At 34.5% G+C, this 16,173-nt stretch overlaps 1 protein-coding gene across 1 annotated transcript in view; it reads right to left on the reverse strand.

Annotated features, from left to right (window-relative positions):
* Nucleotides 1-8,759, reverse strand: part of LOC131146231 (uncharacterized) — a 39,810-nt gene extending 31,051 nt beyond the window's left edge. Inside the window, exons 1-2 of the mRNA XM_058095663.1 lie at nucleotides 8,398-8,759; nucleotides 3,519-3,702 (exon numbers count right to left, since the gene is read on the reverse strand). Of these exons, the coding sequence (XP_057951646.1) occupies nucleotides 3,519-3,702; nucleotides 8,398-8,480 (267 nt within the window). The 5' untranslated portion in view covers nucleotides 8,481-8,759. The remainder of the gene's footprint in view (nucleotides 1-3,518; nucleotides 3,703-8,397) is intronic.
* Between the last annotated feature and the right edge of the window lie 7,414 nt (nucleotides 8,760-16,173).

Genomic DNA, 16,173 nt, shown 5'->3' on the forward strand with positions numbered 1-16,173 from the left:
TACATTCCAAAGCACCAGACCTGGTCCCTTAAAAAAATCACGGTTGCTTTTGCATGCTTTGCAACTCCTCAACGCTCCAGCAACTGTGCTTCTATTGGATTAAGTCCAGACCCATCTGATCAAGGATAAGGATGATGGTGAGATTGAATGGGGTGGGAATGGTGTGCATGAGCGAAAATGTCTTCACAAGCCTCCAACGCTGTCCTGGATGCTCAAAGTACTCAGCCCATGGTGGAGTTGTCATCCTTGCTATGACCAAACTAGAAAAGAGTTCACTTAGCGTATTCACACCTCCTCCTTGCTTCCCTTGTCTCTTAAGTTTTGCGCAATCACATGCTTTCCAGGCTTCTGCACAAAGAGACCGTGATTGTAACGCTTGGATGTCACCTGCTTTCAGTGGAGAGGAGAGGAGGAAGCAGGCACAGTTGGTTCATTATTTTGAGAGAAGTTAGGCACTCTCAAGCAAGTAAGCCTTTGGCCTTACAAGAGGGATCAAAGGCGCTTAGGGCACAAGAAAAGCCCAATCCATCACTTCAAAGCTATACGAAACATGGGCATGCATTTAAGCAGCCCATATTTTGAAATGTGCAATCTTTGTTGCCTGGTTTTCCACATGCACTGGTCCTTGCCCAACCACATGCATGAAGGGGCATGTGAAACAACTTCTCTGAAGGGCGTTTCGATGCTGTGATTTGGGTTGGAACCAGACCTGAGTAAGCTTGAAAGAAGTGCTTATATAGTGACCCTAGCTGGGGTAGGAAACAGCCAATGGTAGCTCCTCTTGTTCCGTGATTCACCCCAGAGATGGACCAGTTGAAGAGGGATTCGAGCTCCTCACCGCCTGGATTGGGGATCATCATAGTTGCCAGTTTGGGTTTGCAGAATCCCCTTGCTAAGCTACTCAGCAGCATTCAAGCGGTTCTGCCATCCCTTTGAATCATTAACCCCCAGGGAAGACATTTGTTCTCCATCCTCCATTGATTTCTGATGGCACAATTAGTGTACAGAACTTAACTCGTTCCCCCTTTCTAATTTCAGTGATAGGATCAGTTCCTGTACCAGAACTCCATTCTAATTTAAAAAATCAGGCTATCTCATCAAGTTCTAAGAAAATAGAGATTCTTCAACCCTTGCCATATTCAGTCTAGAGGAATCAATCTTCTCACCTTCAATCATAAGATGGAAGGATCCCCTCCTGCTCCACCAGCATGTTTTCCCCTGGCATATGAGTGCGTGTATGAAAGAATGAAGGGAGAGACAAGGTTCCTAGTAATATGCTAAAACCACACAGGAGCCTTATGCACTAGTGTTGTGTTTTTTTTTTTAATAGACAAATAATCCAATTAAAGATTGAAAGCCAAATTACAACAAGGGGGAAAAAATACAAGGACATGAAGGTATCCTCAAGCAAAAGGAAAACAGAAAAGGAAAATAAAGACAAAACAACTCTAATGAAGCAAAGCAACCCAATCACATTGTCTTCCACAGAAACATTCCAAAACAAACCACTAACCAAGCACCAAAGAAACACGGGCAATATCTATTCCGAATCAAGCTATGAGAAGTGGCACCACCATTAAAATTTAAAAATTCTGACACCAAAAAATAGCAAGAATGGTACAACTTCTCCTCCCTGCTTCCAAAACCTTAAAAAAATAATAGTGCAAAAGTCCTCCAACGATGAGGGACAAACTCAATTCTCACCAAGAATTCCAAACAAATTATTCCAAAAATATAAATCCAAGCAAAATGTTAATGCAAGAAAAAATGTGGTCAAGTCTCCCAACTTAAGGCAAAGACAAACATCCGAGGGCGGAGGGCCTTACAGTTTTGTGTTATCCAAGCCAAATGAAAATGTAAGAACAAATGTGGTCAAGTCTTCCCACTTAAGGCAAAGGCACAAACATCCCAGGGCCTGACGATGTCGTGTTTTTCACCACTGACCTATACAGATTTTCAATAAATATGTGCCTCATCTTCCTCAAAAGTGTGCCTTAGGTCTAGGCCCCAGGTTCCCTTAGTCCTTTGTGTATAGACTGCTCATAGAATAAATATTTAGCTCTTAAATAAATTCTCACAATTATCTATCAATGTAGTATATTCTATTGGTAGGATAAGATCACTCAAGTCAATGTACACTGATCAACAATAGACTCATTCAGAATCACATTAATGTCAAATTAGAACAAGTTATAATGTTGACCCAATCTAAATATATTTGACCAAATTTTGACCAAGACCATGTAAAGTATTTTTAAGAATATTCTTTTGCCAGTATTTTCTTCTCAGACCATTTTAGGTTTTTTTTTTTTTTTTTTGAAGCCTTGATTTTGAGGAGATATTTTTGAACTTGAAATTGGGGCGGCAAAACTGCCCTGAGATTTATTGAAAATTACACTGACATTTTTTCCTCTTTGGGAATTTATTCTTTAGCATTTTTTATTGAATTCTAATGGGGGTTATTTCCTTATTTACATGCACAACTTAAGCAAGTGGAGAGGAAAGACTAATGACATTATTTTGAATGATTTTACACGTAAATAAGCTACTGATTTTGCTGGAAAGAGTGAAAGCTGTTGACTCCGCTGCAAAGAGGAGACCAATATTTTTCTGTGCCTAGCACATCACCTAAATTGCGTTCCTCGGTGCCTAGCACAAGTTGGCTCACTTGATTTAACATTTGGTGCATACCTTGGCATCCATATGTGCCTTGCACAACTATGATAATTTCATGAGCTTGAAAATTTAGAAATTTATCAGCATCTGCTAGTACCAATTCACAGCATTTATCAAGCAAAACTCATGCCCTATCTGCCAAACAAGAAAATGCAAACATGGAATTCAAACAATTGATAGGCCATTAAGCTTCTACTACCTGAGCAACTCAGCTCATCAGCAGAGCAGAAGGTCAAAGTCTAAACCCAGATCTCCCACTCCAATCTAAAATTATCTAGTGTCATTACAAGAGAAAATTTATCCAATATCAGACAACATTTGAGTTCTCCTAATCATAAAGATAACATGATCAGATCAAAAAGGCGTATTTAACAAAATTCAGCACAAATTTGCAACCACTGATTAAAAAATAATAAAGAGAGAGAGAGAGAGAGAGAACGGAAAACAAAAAAACACCTACTCAAAAGTGGGATAATTTTAACTAAGAGATAAAATCAAGGCTCAAGCATATTCTCAAATGCGCAAAATTTAAACTGTGCTGAACATGAACCATTTCTTTAGCCTAATTATGATAAACAAAGTCTTCAAAGTATCAAACTATAATACATAATAAAAAGGCTCCAGAGAATCCATAATAAACCCTATAATCATACAGAAAATTGTACTCTGTCCTTGTTCAAATGTGAGATCAGAGAGACAACTCAACTTCTTCAAAGGGCTTTTCATCACAAATATACGAAAAAGTAGAGATAAAAACATATCAACAAGAAGGAAACAGAAAATAATTTTTTGCCAGCCTTATGTGTACACCCCCAGCAAGAAAGAAAGAGAGAGAGACCAACCTTGGGTTTGGCAAACCATGACATCGACTTGAATGTAGCTAACCTCCTCATAAGATCACCCCGGTGCCATGGCCTACACAATGGAGCTTGCAATGCATCCCCACCTAATTTTGAGTCCACAACTGCTAATGCAGAAGCTGTATTTGCACGTTTTTTGCCTCTTGAAGGTTGAACCCCAGATGTACTAAACCGGATAATAGATGAGTAAAGAAATAAATAAGTAGTGAATATCTGTGTTTTACCTAACAATCTTGATTTTAAACTCCACAAAAACTAAGCAAGAAGATTTAAGAAATTTTATAAATTCGGAAAATAAAATCAAATTAAACAAGCAAATAAAGCCAATTAGGAGTAGAATAGAATAAACCCTATGAGATGCAAACAGATAATAAATTTATAAAAATGATAAAAATATAAGTATAGGAAAATGTTAAATCAACAAAAAAAATGCCCTTGAGATGCAAACAGATAATAAATTAACAAAAATGATAAAAAGATAAAAATAGGCAAATGTTAAATCAACCAAAAAAAAAAAGCTAAAAAGAGATATTTGGGTATATTGTACCATTGATCCTCAATCCGTGTTAAGTCTCACCTTCATCCCAAAACTTCAATGTGTCCCATCCACTACAAAAATTTTGAAATTCATTGCAATGTTACCCAAATTTTGCCCAATTATACATCAAAATTGAGGGCCATTTCAGCTGGCCACGGACTGTTCTGAATATATGGCATCGCTGGTTTTATTTAGACAAAAGCACCATTTCAATTCCAAGTCCAACTTACTTTCATTTCCAAGCCATTCAAGCATTCATGGGCCAATACCCTTACAGAACACAAATTTTGGGTGGTTCTGGGGTGCACAAGGATTGATTAGTTCAGACTAGAAAACTGATACTTGCTTTAAACCAAAACATGGAGGACTCCAAAAAGACAGAGAGTCGAGACACAAAGTCAGTAAGCTGAGGAGAGAAGGAACGAATTAAGTTGGGGACAGATGAAGATCATTCATCAATGCCAAAGTTTCAGCAGAGGAAATGGTGTTAAGGCCTATACTTTCGATTTCTGGAATAAAATTTGGAGGCTTCAAAAGTATGGAATTTCCATGTCTTCCACTTTTTTAAAATGATGGAAATATGTAGTAAAACATCATACTCTTTTACGAAACTTTATAAATTACTCATAAAAATAATAATGCAAGATTTAAAACTGAAATATTATAAATAAATACATCAAGGACAGGTATGCGGTGTATAAGGTGCAATAATTGTATTATAAACATGATAATAAACATATTCGATTAATAAAAATGAAATTCAAACATCAGCAAAACATTATTTATTATAAAAAGAATTTAGACATAAATGGTCAAATAAAATGTTGTAACTAATATCTAAGTTTTATTTTTCATATAATTTCTAAAATATGAAAGCCATTCATATCCTTCTAGTAATAATCTTTAGTTTCAAAAAGAAATGAAGATAAATGTCAATTTGTGTTTTCACTATCAAATTTGAATTTTAAAAATATTTCATTATATAGTTTAAATTTCAAGGAGAACAGCTTCGTTGTACCTACTCTCCAACAGGAGTAATCAGTGTGAATGAGCAACACAAGATTTTTTTGGTGGACTGAGAGAAGTGGGTAGGGGTATCTTGAAGATTGATAAGTTTCCCAGGATAAGTTTCCCAGAGGGGGCTTATATGAAGGATGGTTGTCAGGAGGAAAATACAGAGAATAGCAGTACAATTGAATCAAGATGGTGCAAGTTCCAGAGTAGCAGCAAGGCAAGGAGGGATGGCTTAAAAAAAAGAAAAGAAAAAAACCTTAGACTGCTGAATAGTTAGTTATATCACAGGTTTACACTTGGCAGAGGCAGAGGAGTACGGAAAAAAAATGACTCAATTGAGAGGCTTTCCACGGCAGATGGGAGGCCAATTAAGTTCCTGAAAATATGTACTGATGGTAATTCTACATTGAATATTCAAATGGATCAAAAACAGATTTAAAAAAGAAGGATAATGAGGAAATTCTTTTGGAAAAGAAGAAAAGGGATAATGTATCAGACGAGCATGATTTGGTTAGTGATTGTGATGAAGGGCTACTTATAGATGAGGTTCATGAATAACTTGGTTATGGATCATATTATTCTCATTTTATGGGTGTTCCTTCCTTCAAGTCTTCATATCCAATGGAAGATTTAGCAGGAGTTCTTGGTTTGAGGAATGTTGAAGTAGAAGAATAGAAGACAAGATTGAGCACATTGAGTAGAAAGAGACCGGAATTTTGCCTGCTTTTCTGACTCATTTTCAACATTTACTGGATAAAATTGATACTAGGTTAGCTGATTCAGAGGGAAAGGAAGTTCCCTTGGATGGCTAGGAAGGGGCAAAGGCAAATGGCTAATTTGCAATGCTCCATCAATTACAATGGGAGGACAAGAAAGAAGTTTTCTTAGGGTAGTGTTTTGTTTAGGTTTGGGCAGTGTTTTTGGGTGGTGTCTTTTGTGGTTTGGGTTGAGCACAGTTGTGGTTTGGGTTGAGCGCACTTATGGTTTGGGTTGAGTTCAGTTGTGGTTTGGGCATCTTTAATCTTTGTTTTTATTTTCTTTGAGGATTTCTTGTCCTCTTTTGTTCGTATTCTCTTTCTCTCTTAAAATATCTTCTTTTATTATCCCAAAAAAATTTAAAAATAAATATATTATATATATACTAGTTTATTATGAATGAGTTTGTCTATTTATTATATATTATTTCATTGTTTAATACTTTAATTTATTTGCTCACTCAAGGATACACTTTTAAGTCATTATTTTTTCTTTTTTTAATAGAAAAAGACGAGATTTCATCAAAGAAGAAAGAATGTACAAAAAGGAGAAGAAGGAAACCTCATAATCAAAAAGAACCAAAAGTAAAGATTACACTCAGAATAACACAGCCAAGTGAGCCAACCAGTCATGCTGTAAATCTGCAAAGAACATCTCTTCAAAACAACCTCCTGCAAAAGCCCATAAAGATTCCCATAGCAAATACCATGGAATCTTCATCCCAGTAAGTATGCAAGCACTTAGTTACAACCAAATACCCCCACAAAACAGAAAATAACCTGCACCTTCACAATATTGGCCATCTTTACTCCTACCAAATCCTGTAAGGAAAATAATTTAACACTAGTTTGACTGCATTCTCCTAGTTTCATTACATAAAAGAAATATTGAAATAAAAGTGACCTAATATTCTAGACTGAACTCTTTGTGCTAGCCAAACACTGGAACCACTTTGTTCATTTTATTTCATTCCCCAATTCCATTCCATCATCCTTGTTTCAATTTCATTTAGAAAATCAAAAGTCATGCAAGTTGAAGATTTCAATAAGTGGAAGAAAAAAATAAGGGGATTTAGAACAAAGAAAACTACAATTCTCATCAATACAGATGCAAACCACAGCTCAAGTTAGGGATGAATGAATCCAGAACTAAAAACAAATTGGCTCACTCATCAATCTCTCTTCCATTGAGATTCCGAAAAATAAATGAAAAAAAAAAAAACATGAATTGAATCCTAAAGTTAAACTCCTCCAACCTATGCCAGACCTCCTCAGAGTAATCACACCTATAACAAAACAGACAAGGAAATTCTAACAAAGTGTACCATAAAAACACAGTACAGCCTCTCAGATGCTCCCGATTAGGGAAAGAAAACCCAATCTCATGAGTCTAGATTCCCAAATATTTAATGATAAAAACATGTGGATTAACCCACTCGCTAACTCCTTAGCGTCTTCTTATCTCTACCACTAACCTGAACATTTCAAAAAGAATTCCTCATTTAACCATGCTAAGAGGAGCCAAACTCCTATCAACCCCGTCTCTCACAATTAATAGAAGAAGCTTAACCAACTCCTTACTCAATTTCGTAGACCTCTTCTTATCTGCAATAGTTTCTTCGCCAAAAAACTTCCCCAATAGAATCAACCAACCTGAGACCTAAGTCACCAAGCAAAGTTTTAGCAAGTTGTTGCCCCTCTCATATCCTAGCATATCAATAGTTTGGGAATTCCTCTCAGCTACAGACCACCAATCACACAAGGGTAACTTAAAGTTGGTATTGATTAACAACGCCCGGAAGAGAGGGGATTGACATTGAGGAAAAGGACTACTCTAGGGCCGCTTCATTTGATTGTGGAGGAGAAATGGAGGGCCAAGAGGCAAAGTTGGATTTGAAAAAATTGCCTCCCAAACAATCAAAACGCTGAGAAGGAGGAACTGGGATGCCAACACTGCCTAAATCTCCAATTTTGATGCAGAGTCGGTAAAACCTGGTAATATTATTACAAATTACATATTTTGGAACAGTACATGAGACAATTTAAGTTAATGGTCGAAAATGAGACACACCACAGTTTAAGGACCAAGGATGCAATTCACAATGAATTTTAAATTTCTATACGTAGTTCGACGAAATCATCTAAAACCTAACAGAGAAGATACGAACAATCAAAGAATGATAAAAAAAAAAAAAAAAACTGAACCAATTTTCATCATATTTCAAAATGAGATTCTACACTCTCAAGTTGCCGATTTCCACTGTAATAGCACAACGCTAACCCTCCATTCGGTTTCCGATCAAAATCAAGAAAACAATCAGCCTCATTTGACTGAAAACTTAGGTTCCTCAAGTCACAAATAGTAAAATATCAAAAAATTCAAAAATCATATTGTTCTTTCCTACTCCCACATTCTCTCAATGAACCCAAGCAAAAAATACAAATAAAAATCAAAGGCAGGTCGAAAATCCTAGAATATAAAACTATGAAAATCCTAGAATATAAAACTATGAAAATCCTAGAATATAAAACTATGTTACAACGAGAAGAGAACCTGGGGGAGTTCGGTTTAGACTTGGGAGCGTGGAATAGCTTGTCCATGACAGATTGAAACCTCTTCACTGAATCATCAGACATGGTTGACGATAAAAAAATATTAGAACTTCCGCGCAGAACTCGAGGAACTCCTGTGAAAACAGTGTGCGCTCTCTATTTTTTCCGCACCGCCATTAACGACGGATGCGAACTAAGCTTTGACAGACGTCACGGTGATCGACCAAATAGCCAAGAGAATATCTCAGTATGATCAACAGGTAGCCCAGCTGGCTAGGCGTCGCGATGGCCATGGGCCGGCCGGCCCGACCGGCCTAGCTCGATCACTCGACGGGCTTTGATCGAGCGACGAGAATTTATGCTGGGCCAGCCCTGCCAGTGTAATTAGAAAAATTAAATAAAGATAATGCATAAATTATGTCACAAATTTGATTTCATTTCATCTTCACATATCAATATTTTTAGTTTGCAAAATAATTGAATAAAATAAATTTTTAAAAACATAAAATAAAAATTTTAAATTTACAGCACAAAAAAAGTCAAATGTCAGATTCAATTTTATTTCATCTAATTTTATTCTATTATTGCATACATGAAATGCGAGGAATTCAAATATATATATATATATATATATATATATATATATATATAATGAATGAATTTAGTATATATCTCTAAAATAAAATGTATGGACTAGTGTAATTTTATAATATTCATATCAATATTTTTATTTATATATAACTAAGGGTCTGTTTCATATTATTTCTTTTTTCCGTTTCTGTTTTTGTTTACGTATAATGAAAAAATAAATTACAAAAATATCTTTGTTATGCTAATAGTTTCCTATTTTTGTTGTCAATTTTTTAACTATTTTAAAAATTAGAAATTAAATTTAGTGATTTTTTATTGTTTGGTAATATGTTGGCAGAATATTTTAGTATCTATACTTTTATGGAATCAATCATTACTTTTTATGCGTAATTTTAAATTAAAAATAACATACAATGACTATATGAATTTAAAATATAATTACAATAAAAATATCCATAAATTTTCAAAAAGAAGTATGTATAATAAAAGTCATTTAGATTTTTTTTTTTTTTTTTTTTACTGTTTTTCAATTGTCATTTTGTTCTTGTAAAGTGAATTAGAAATATAATGATTAATAATGTTTATTTTTATTTTTAATATTTTTTAAAGTTGTATTATTTTGCAGTTTTATTATTTTCATCATATTTTTTTAATTATTATTTAATTCAAGGATAAAAAAAGCACTTGTTCAATTAGATTTTAAATTTATTTTAATTTTAGAAATATTAACCAAATGGGTTGTTGGCTTTCGATTTTTAGTTTCTATTCATGATTTTTAATTTATGTTTCTAATTTTCGTTTCCATAATTTTTAACAACCCTACCGAACAACACCTAGATATGTATTTGGTTTGATATTTTGAAATATTTTTAGAACTTGTAGTTAGCATTTTTACACTTAAAGTGTTTAGTAATCCTTAATGGTTTACGACTAGGAAATTGTATTTCTTTTAAGTGTTTGGTAATAGTAAAATTTTTCTAGTTGGTGGTTATCAAAAGACAGGTGATGATAACGCATTTATTTATATTATTGGTTTCCTATTTTTGTTGTCAATTTTCACAAAAATTAATGTTGTAGCAACCAATTTCTCTAGTATTTTAATATTTAAAATCAACTTTTATGGACTAAATCAATCATTATTCTATATAAATTTTTAATTAATTAAAAAAAGATTATGTTAATTTATATTTTAATAAAAAAAAATGGAAAAAATGGCTTTTAGATTTTGAAAGTTCCAAATTTGTGACTTTTAAAATTTTCAAGAAAAGTTAAAAGTTGGCTTCTAAAAGATAAAAAACTTAGTTATCAATGTGTTATACATAAACTCTTATTTTTAAAAAAAATAATAGAAGATGGATCCAAAAAAGATGGTCAAACTCACCCAAAATCTCCAAGCATTACACGCACTCAAAACATAAAACTTATGCTACTGTTTACATTATGGTGACTCATCTCATGCAAACAAAACAAGTGATCACAAGTAAGCATAATGTCACAAATAAGATTGGTTTGTGACATTCTCCCCAACTGATGCAATCAATGTCCTCGTGCACTTTGTTGTTAGGTACTCTTCAATTTTATCCACGAACAGTTGCAAGTATTTTGCTAAAATGCAATTGATTTTTTTTTTTTTTTCGTCTCTAAAGTCTTTCCACTTCACTAAGAACTCGTGTTGCTTCAATGTGAACTCTCCATCTACAGGGTGACTTTAACTTCCCTTTTGTCAGGTTGCATTATCAGTGGTGCACTAGTTAACTAACTTTTATTTGGATCATCAGTGTCAGCTTTAAAAGGCTTAAAGCAGTGAACATGAAACATAAGATGTTTTTCATCCAAGATGGAGGATCGACCTTCTAAGAGGTTTTCCCAACTTTAGCCAAGATGAGGATTGGTCCTTTATATTACTGAAGTAGTCTCCTATATTGACCCTATGGTGGCTTGAACTATTCAAAATAGACCTTCACAAGCCCCAAGTTACCCACATTGAAGTGCAATGATCTTCTTCCCTAATATGTCAACTTCTTCATCCGCTTGAAAGCTTTCTCCAAGTAAGCTTAGGAAATCTCTATATTTAGTCTTCATTCTTTAGTGAAGATGTATGCTCTTAAACATTTTCCTTTGCACGACTACGTGCATATTGTGAGATAACAATGGTTGTTGGCATGTATCAAGTTTAAAAGGATTCTTGTTGATTGTGGAACTCTTTTGGGCATTGAAATGGAATTGAGCCATATTAAGTAATTGTACCAAATTCTTCTAATTGGCGATAAAGGAAATAACGTAAATACTCCTTTAATAGCCTGTTAGATCTATCTATCTTTCAATTTGTCTATAAGTGGTAGCTCGAAGAGAAGTCAAGCTATGAACCAAGGATTCAGAAGAGTTCTATCTTGAATATAGTTATAAATCTTGAGTCTCAATCACAAATAATGTCTTGGACAACACCCTAATACTTCACAATATGTTTAAAGACCTATGTAGTCTCCTCTGTTAGCAGTACTTCAATGCGGGTATGAAAGTAGCATACTTTAAAAATATGTCTATAACCACAAGTATAAACCTTATATCTCTCACTTTGGTTAGGTTGGTGATGTAGTCAAGTGAGACACTCTCCAACAATCTAGTTGGTACTTGAAGAAGCTCAAATAGTCCTCTAGTCCTCTTCCACTCCACCTTGTCTTTTTGACAAGTAGGACAACTTTTGGTACACTTGACCACTCATCAAACATATGTGGTCAATAATACCTCTGCTTCAATAATGCCAAAGTGTGATGCCATCATGGATGCCTTGCCCATATAGTGTCATAGCACTCTCTTTGCTATGTCTTCCTTAGGTCTCCAATTCGAGGCATAAAGAGTTGGTTACCATATATCATCAACAATTCATCTTTTAGATAAAACTAGCATATTTTATCCTTTTTCACCAACTTTGTGAGAATTTGGGCAGCTAAATCTTTGGCAAGATTCTCCTTAATGCACTACAGCATTTTCATGGTAACCTTACTTATTGTCAAATGTGTTACCATCTATAAGACTGCAAGTTTGACCTTCCTACTCAATGCATCCATACCTTGGTTTATCCACTCTACCTTGTGCTTAAATACAAAATCAAACTTCTCTAGGAATTCTTGTCAATAGGCTTGCTTGGGTGATAACTTTGATTGTGCAAATAAGTGATAGACAGCTTAGTTATTTGTTTTCATCACGAACTTTAGGTAATACTAGCATGCATTGAGGCATGTATCATTGCTAAGGAAAGGGCTAGAGGGTTGCAAGGACACCCAAAGGGATAGCTAGCCGGATTCCATGGCTGAAATTTGGGTGGTAACGCAGCCCATGACTACTAGAGCAAGCCAAGAAGAAGAAAGAAGAAAACCGCATCGTTTCTAGTTGAATTTTTTTAAAAATTGCTATTAGGCCCTCACCAAAACAACACCATTTTGATGTTTTTAAAAAATTTGCAAGTGGGTCCTTATGTGAACGACGCCATTTTGGGTGCCTTTCATTTATACATTTTATCTTTTTTAAAAAAAATTAAAATTAAATTGATGCCATTTCTTATGCCTGTGTGCTTGCAGAATGCGTGTGCACGTGGGCTACCATGTGAGCGAGTGCACACACCAACTAATTTTTTTTAAAAAAAATAATTAATTTAATAATTATTATTTTAAAAAATTATTACAAAAATTAAGGAGATCATTAGTAAGGCACAAGAAAAATATTTATTTTTTTAAAAAAAATCTAGAAAGGCTAAAAATAGTAGGAAAAAGAGGAAATCCTAGAAAGTAGAGTTTTCTTGATTTTTTATACAAAAATTCTGAAACCTTTGTCGGCCTACTTTTAACTATTTTGAACTATTTCAGATCACTTGGAATGTGTTGGAATTGGTGTATTCCCAAAAGGGGGGTGAATTGGGTTTTAAAAATATTTTGGCTAAATTAAACATTTACGTCGATTCACCACATATCATATCTCATTTTCACATGTGTATGTAAATTAATAAAACGATAAATGCAGACATACACATGAAACATATCTCATTTAAAATAGAGGTGTACATGGAAATAATTATAACGATAAATGAAAGCATAAACATGTGGAACTTTAAGTTCAGAAATATAAATGAGATAGAAAGAGAGCGACACAAGATTTGTTATCGAGGTTGTTGGAATTGGTGTGATCCCAAAAGGGGGGTGAATTGGGTTTTAAAAATATTTTAACTTAATTAAACATTTACACCTATTCACCACATATCATATCTCATTTTAATTATGATCGTGTATGTAAAACTAAATAAGCAATATGTGCAAACATACATGTATATCTCAATTAAAATAAATGTGTGCATGCAATTATTTAAAGTCATGAATAAACAAGCATACACGTGTTGAATTTAAAGCGCATAAATTAAATGAGATAAGGAGAGAGAGACACACGATATTTTTTATCAACATTCGGCAAAACCAGCCTACGTCCCCACCTTGGGCATACCCCCAAGGATTCCACTAAATCTGCTCACTTAAGCGAGCGGAGTAAAAGTCGTTTACATCCTCTCCTTACAGAGCGAGGAAAACCCCAACTCAATTATAAAACTGAACCCAACTTGTCTCACTAACGGGGCTGAGACTCCCCAGTTGAATTTTTGGGCTGAATCGAACCAATCTCACTTACGGGGCTAAGATTCCTCAGTTCAATTTTGGGCTGAACCCAACCGATACAATTAAAATATTTTTGTACATAATAAAATGCTTATAAATACAGGCATGGATGTACACATTAAAGCTCTGTTCGTTTTACTGTAATCCTAAGAGGTGGGTGAATTGGTATTTTAAAATTTTTCTCTCCTAGATCAGATATCCAACACCAGTATTACACAACCCTAGGGTCAATTTAAAGCAAATAAAAAATGAATCAATAAATGCAGCTAAAATTAGATTACATAAATAAATTACTCAAGCATGCACAGTAAATCAAGTAGGACACCAGATATGTTATCGAGGTTTGACATATATGCCTACGTCCCTACCTTGGCTCACAAGTATAAGGATTCCACTACGGCTTACGTAACGGGTGAAGCGGCACCTAATACAATCAGGTCAATTAACGGGGCTGACCTCAACCTATACAATCATTTCAAGCTAGATTATCACCCTTTTAGGCCACTCCTGGAATACAACAGATTCACAATACAATTTGCGTACAAAATATATGCTTCTCAAGCAAGCAGATTTGTACCAATATAATCAACACACTACAGTATTATAGGATATGATAAGCTCAATGTAGTCTTATTATCTACTCTCAACTATAATGCTAATATACCAATCAGAATGTGAGAATGTATGTATTAGGATCTTTGTGTCAAAATAATAATGTCAAACACAAGATGCAGCAACAAGGATCTTCAGTACTCAAGCAAATATCTCAAAAATAAGTACAAGAGATATTTGGAATCGGTTTGTAAAAATTATTTCACAAACAAAATGCAATACAAGCTCTTGAGTATTGCAATAATGATGCAAAACTCACAAGCTCTAACGAGTTTTCCCAAGGAAGACTTATTGACAAAGCCTCTAAGAGAATCTCTAAGCTTACTCTCAAATAAAAATAAATTTCAATCAAACAAAGTAGATGAGAGTATAAGCCTTATAGGATAATCACAAGAACACTCTTACTAAATAATTTTTGCAATGAGGATGAGTAAGAATGGAAGAGGAGAGCTTGAATATGAGAAATAGAGTTTTTGAATTTCAGAGAGAATTTGCTAATTGGTTGCTAATCCATGCAAGTGAGGGGGTAAATATAGACATCACAAGAATTATAACCGTTTGGAACCTATACAGTATTTTTGGAAAAGTTTAAATAGGGTTAATAAAAATTAACCTCGTTTTAATCTCGGTAAAATTCGAGCAACCCGAGAGGGTTGGTCGACCCTTTTTAAGGTTCGGTCGACCGAGTTGCTCAGTTCGGTCGACCAAGGTGTATTTGAACTAAGAAGATGGTTGACCAGACTTGAGGCGATTTTATAACCTCTGAGGTTCGGTCAACCGAGCTAAGGTCGGTTGACCGAAGTTGAACGTTCGGTCGACTGGGTCATTTTACAACTAGGAGTTTGGTTGACCATGGCGTTGGGATTTCCCACATGCTAGTTTGGTCGACCAGGGCGTTGCAGTTCATTTTAGAAATGGTCGACCAACTGGTCAACTTTTTGACCTTGGAGAGGTTCGGTCGATCGAAGTGCTCTATGTGTTGGGATTCGGTCAACCAAGCACACCAACTTTGTGTAATTTAGTCTTATTCTTCTTATGAAATCACCTTATTCCCATGATAATTAATTCTAAGATTGTGGGGGACTTTTCATGTAATATTTTGGGTCCTATGGTCAATCTAAGGTCTTTGGGCTTATTTTTCCTACCATGCATGCAATGCATTAATTATTACAGACCATCATTATTTAAATATTACAGACCCTTAATAAAATGAAATATAAATTACAACAAGAACTTTGGGTCTTCATTTTCTTTCAACTTTATGTGCACCGTATGATACGTCGAATTTGATCTTGCGCACAAACTCACCAAACATTAAATACTAAAGTATTTGTCATAATCAAAGCAGGATATGACCTATGAGGTCAACAATCTTTCCCTTTTTGATGATGACAAATACCTTATACAAAAGTGGGTACAGCCAAGAAAGGCTCCCCTTGAAATTATGCATAAGAGAAATGTAAAGATTTCAAACGTTTTTAAAAGTTCAAACACATGTTCGTAAGGTACCCAATTTTGCCTAACTTCTCCCCCTTTTGGTAACAGCAAAAAGGATCATACTAAATTTGAAGCATATAGGCAAGACATGGAGTGAGAATCATTTAAATATAAGATATGATTGGGAAGAATTTTAGAAGTTTCGGCAGCATGCCATTTGAAAATAGAGCATTTTTCCAAAAAGACCTATATAGAAATGACCTAATTGAGTTTAATTAACAATTTATCCACAACTAACAACTCAAACAGTCCAGTATGAATAAAAAACATAAAACATAAATATAACTATCAACATACAAAAGATATGATAGGCATGCATTGCATACCACAAACATTTTCAGAGCCATATATTTTCTATGTTAGGAAGCTCCCCCTATGTTCATGCATTCTATCAAAAATCTAAGTGGCCTCTCTACTAT

The sequence above is a fragment of the Malania oleifera genome, chromosome 13, assembly GCF_029873635.1.
Source record: "Malania oleifera isolate guangnan ecotype guangnan chromosome 13, ASM2987363v1, whole genome shotgun sequence".
Lineage (NCBI taxonomy): Eukaryota > Viridiplantae > Streptophyta > Magnoliopsida > Santalales > Ximeniaceae > Malania > Malania oleifera.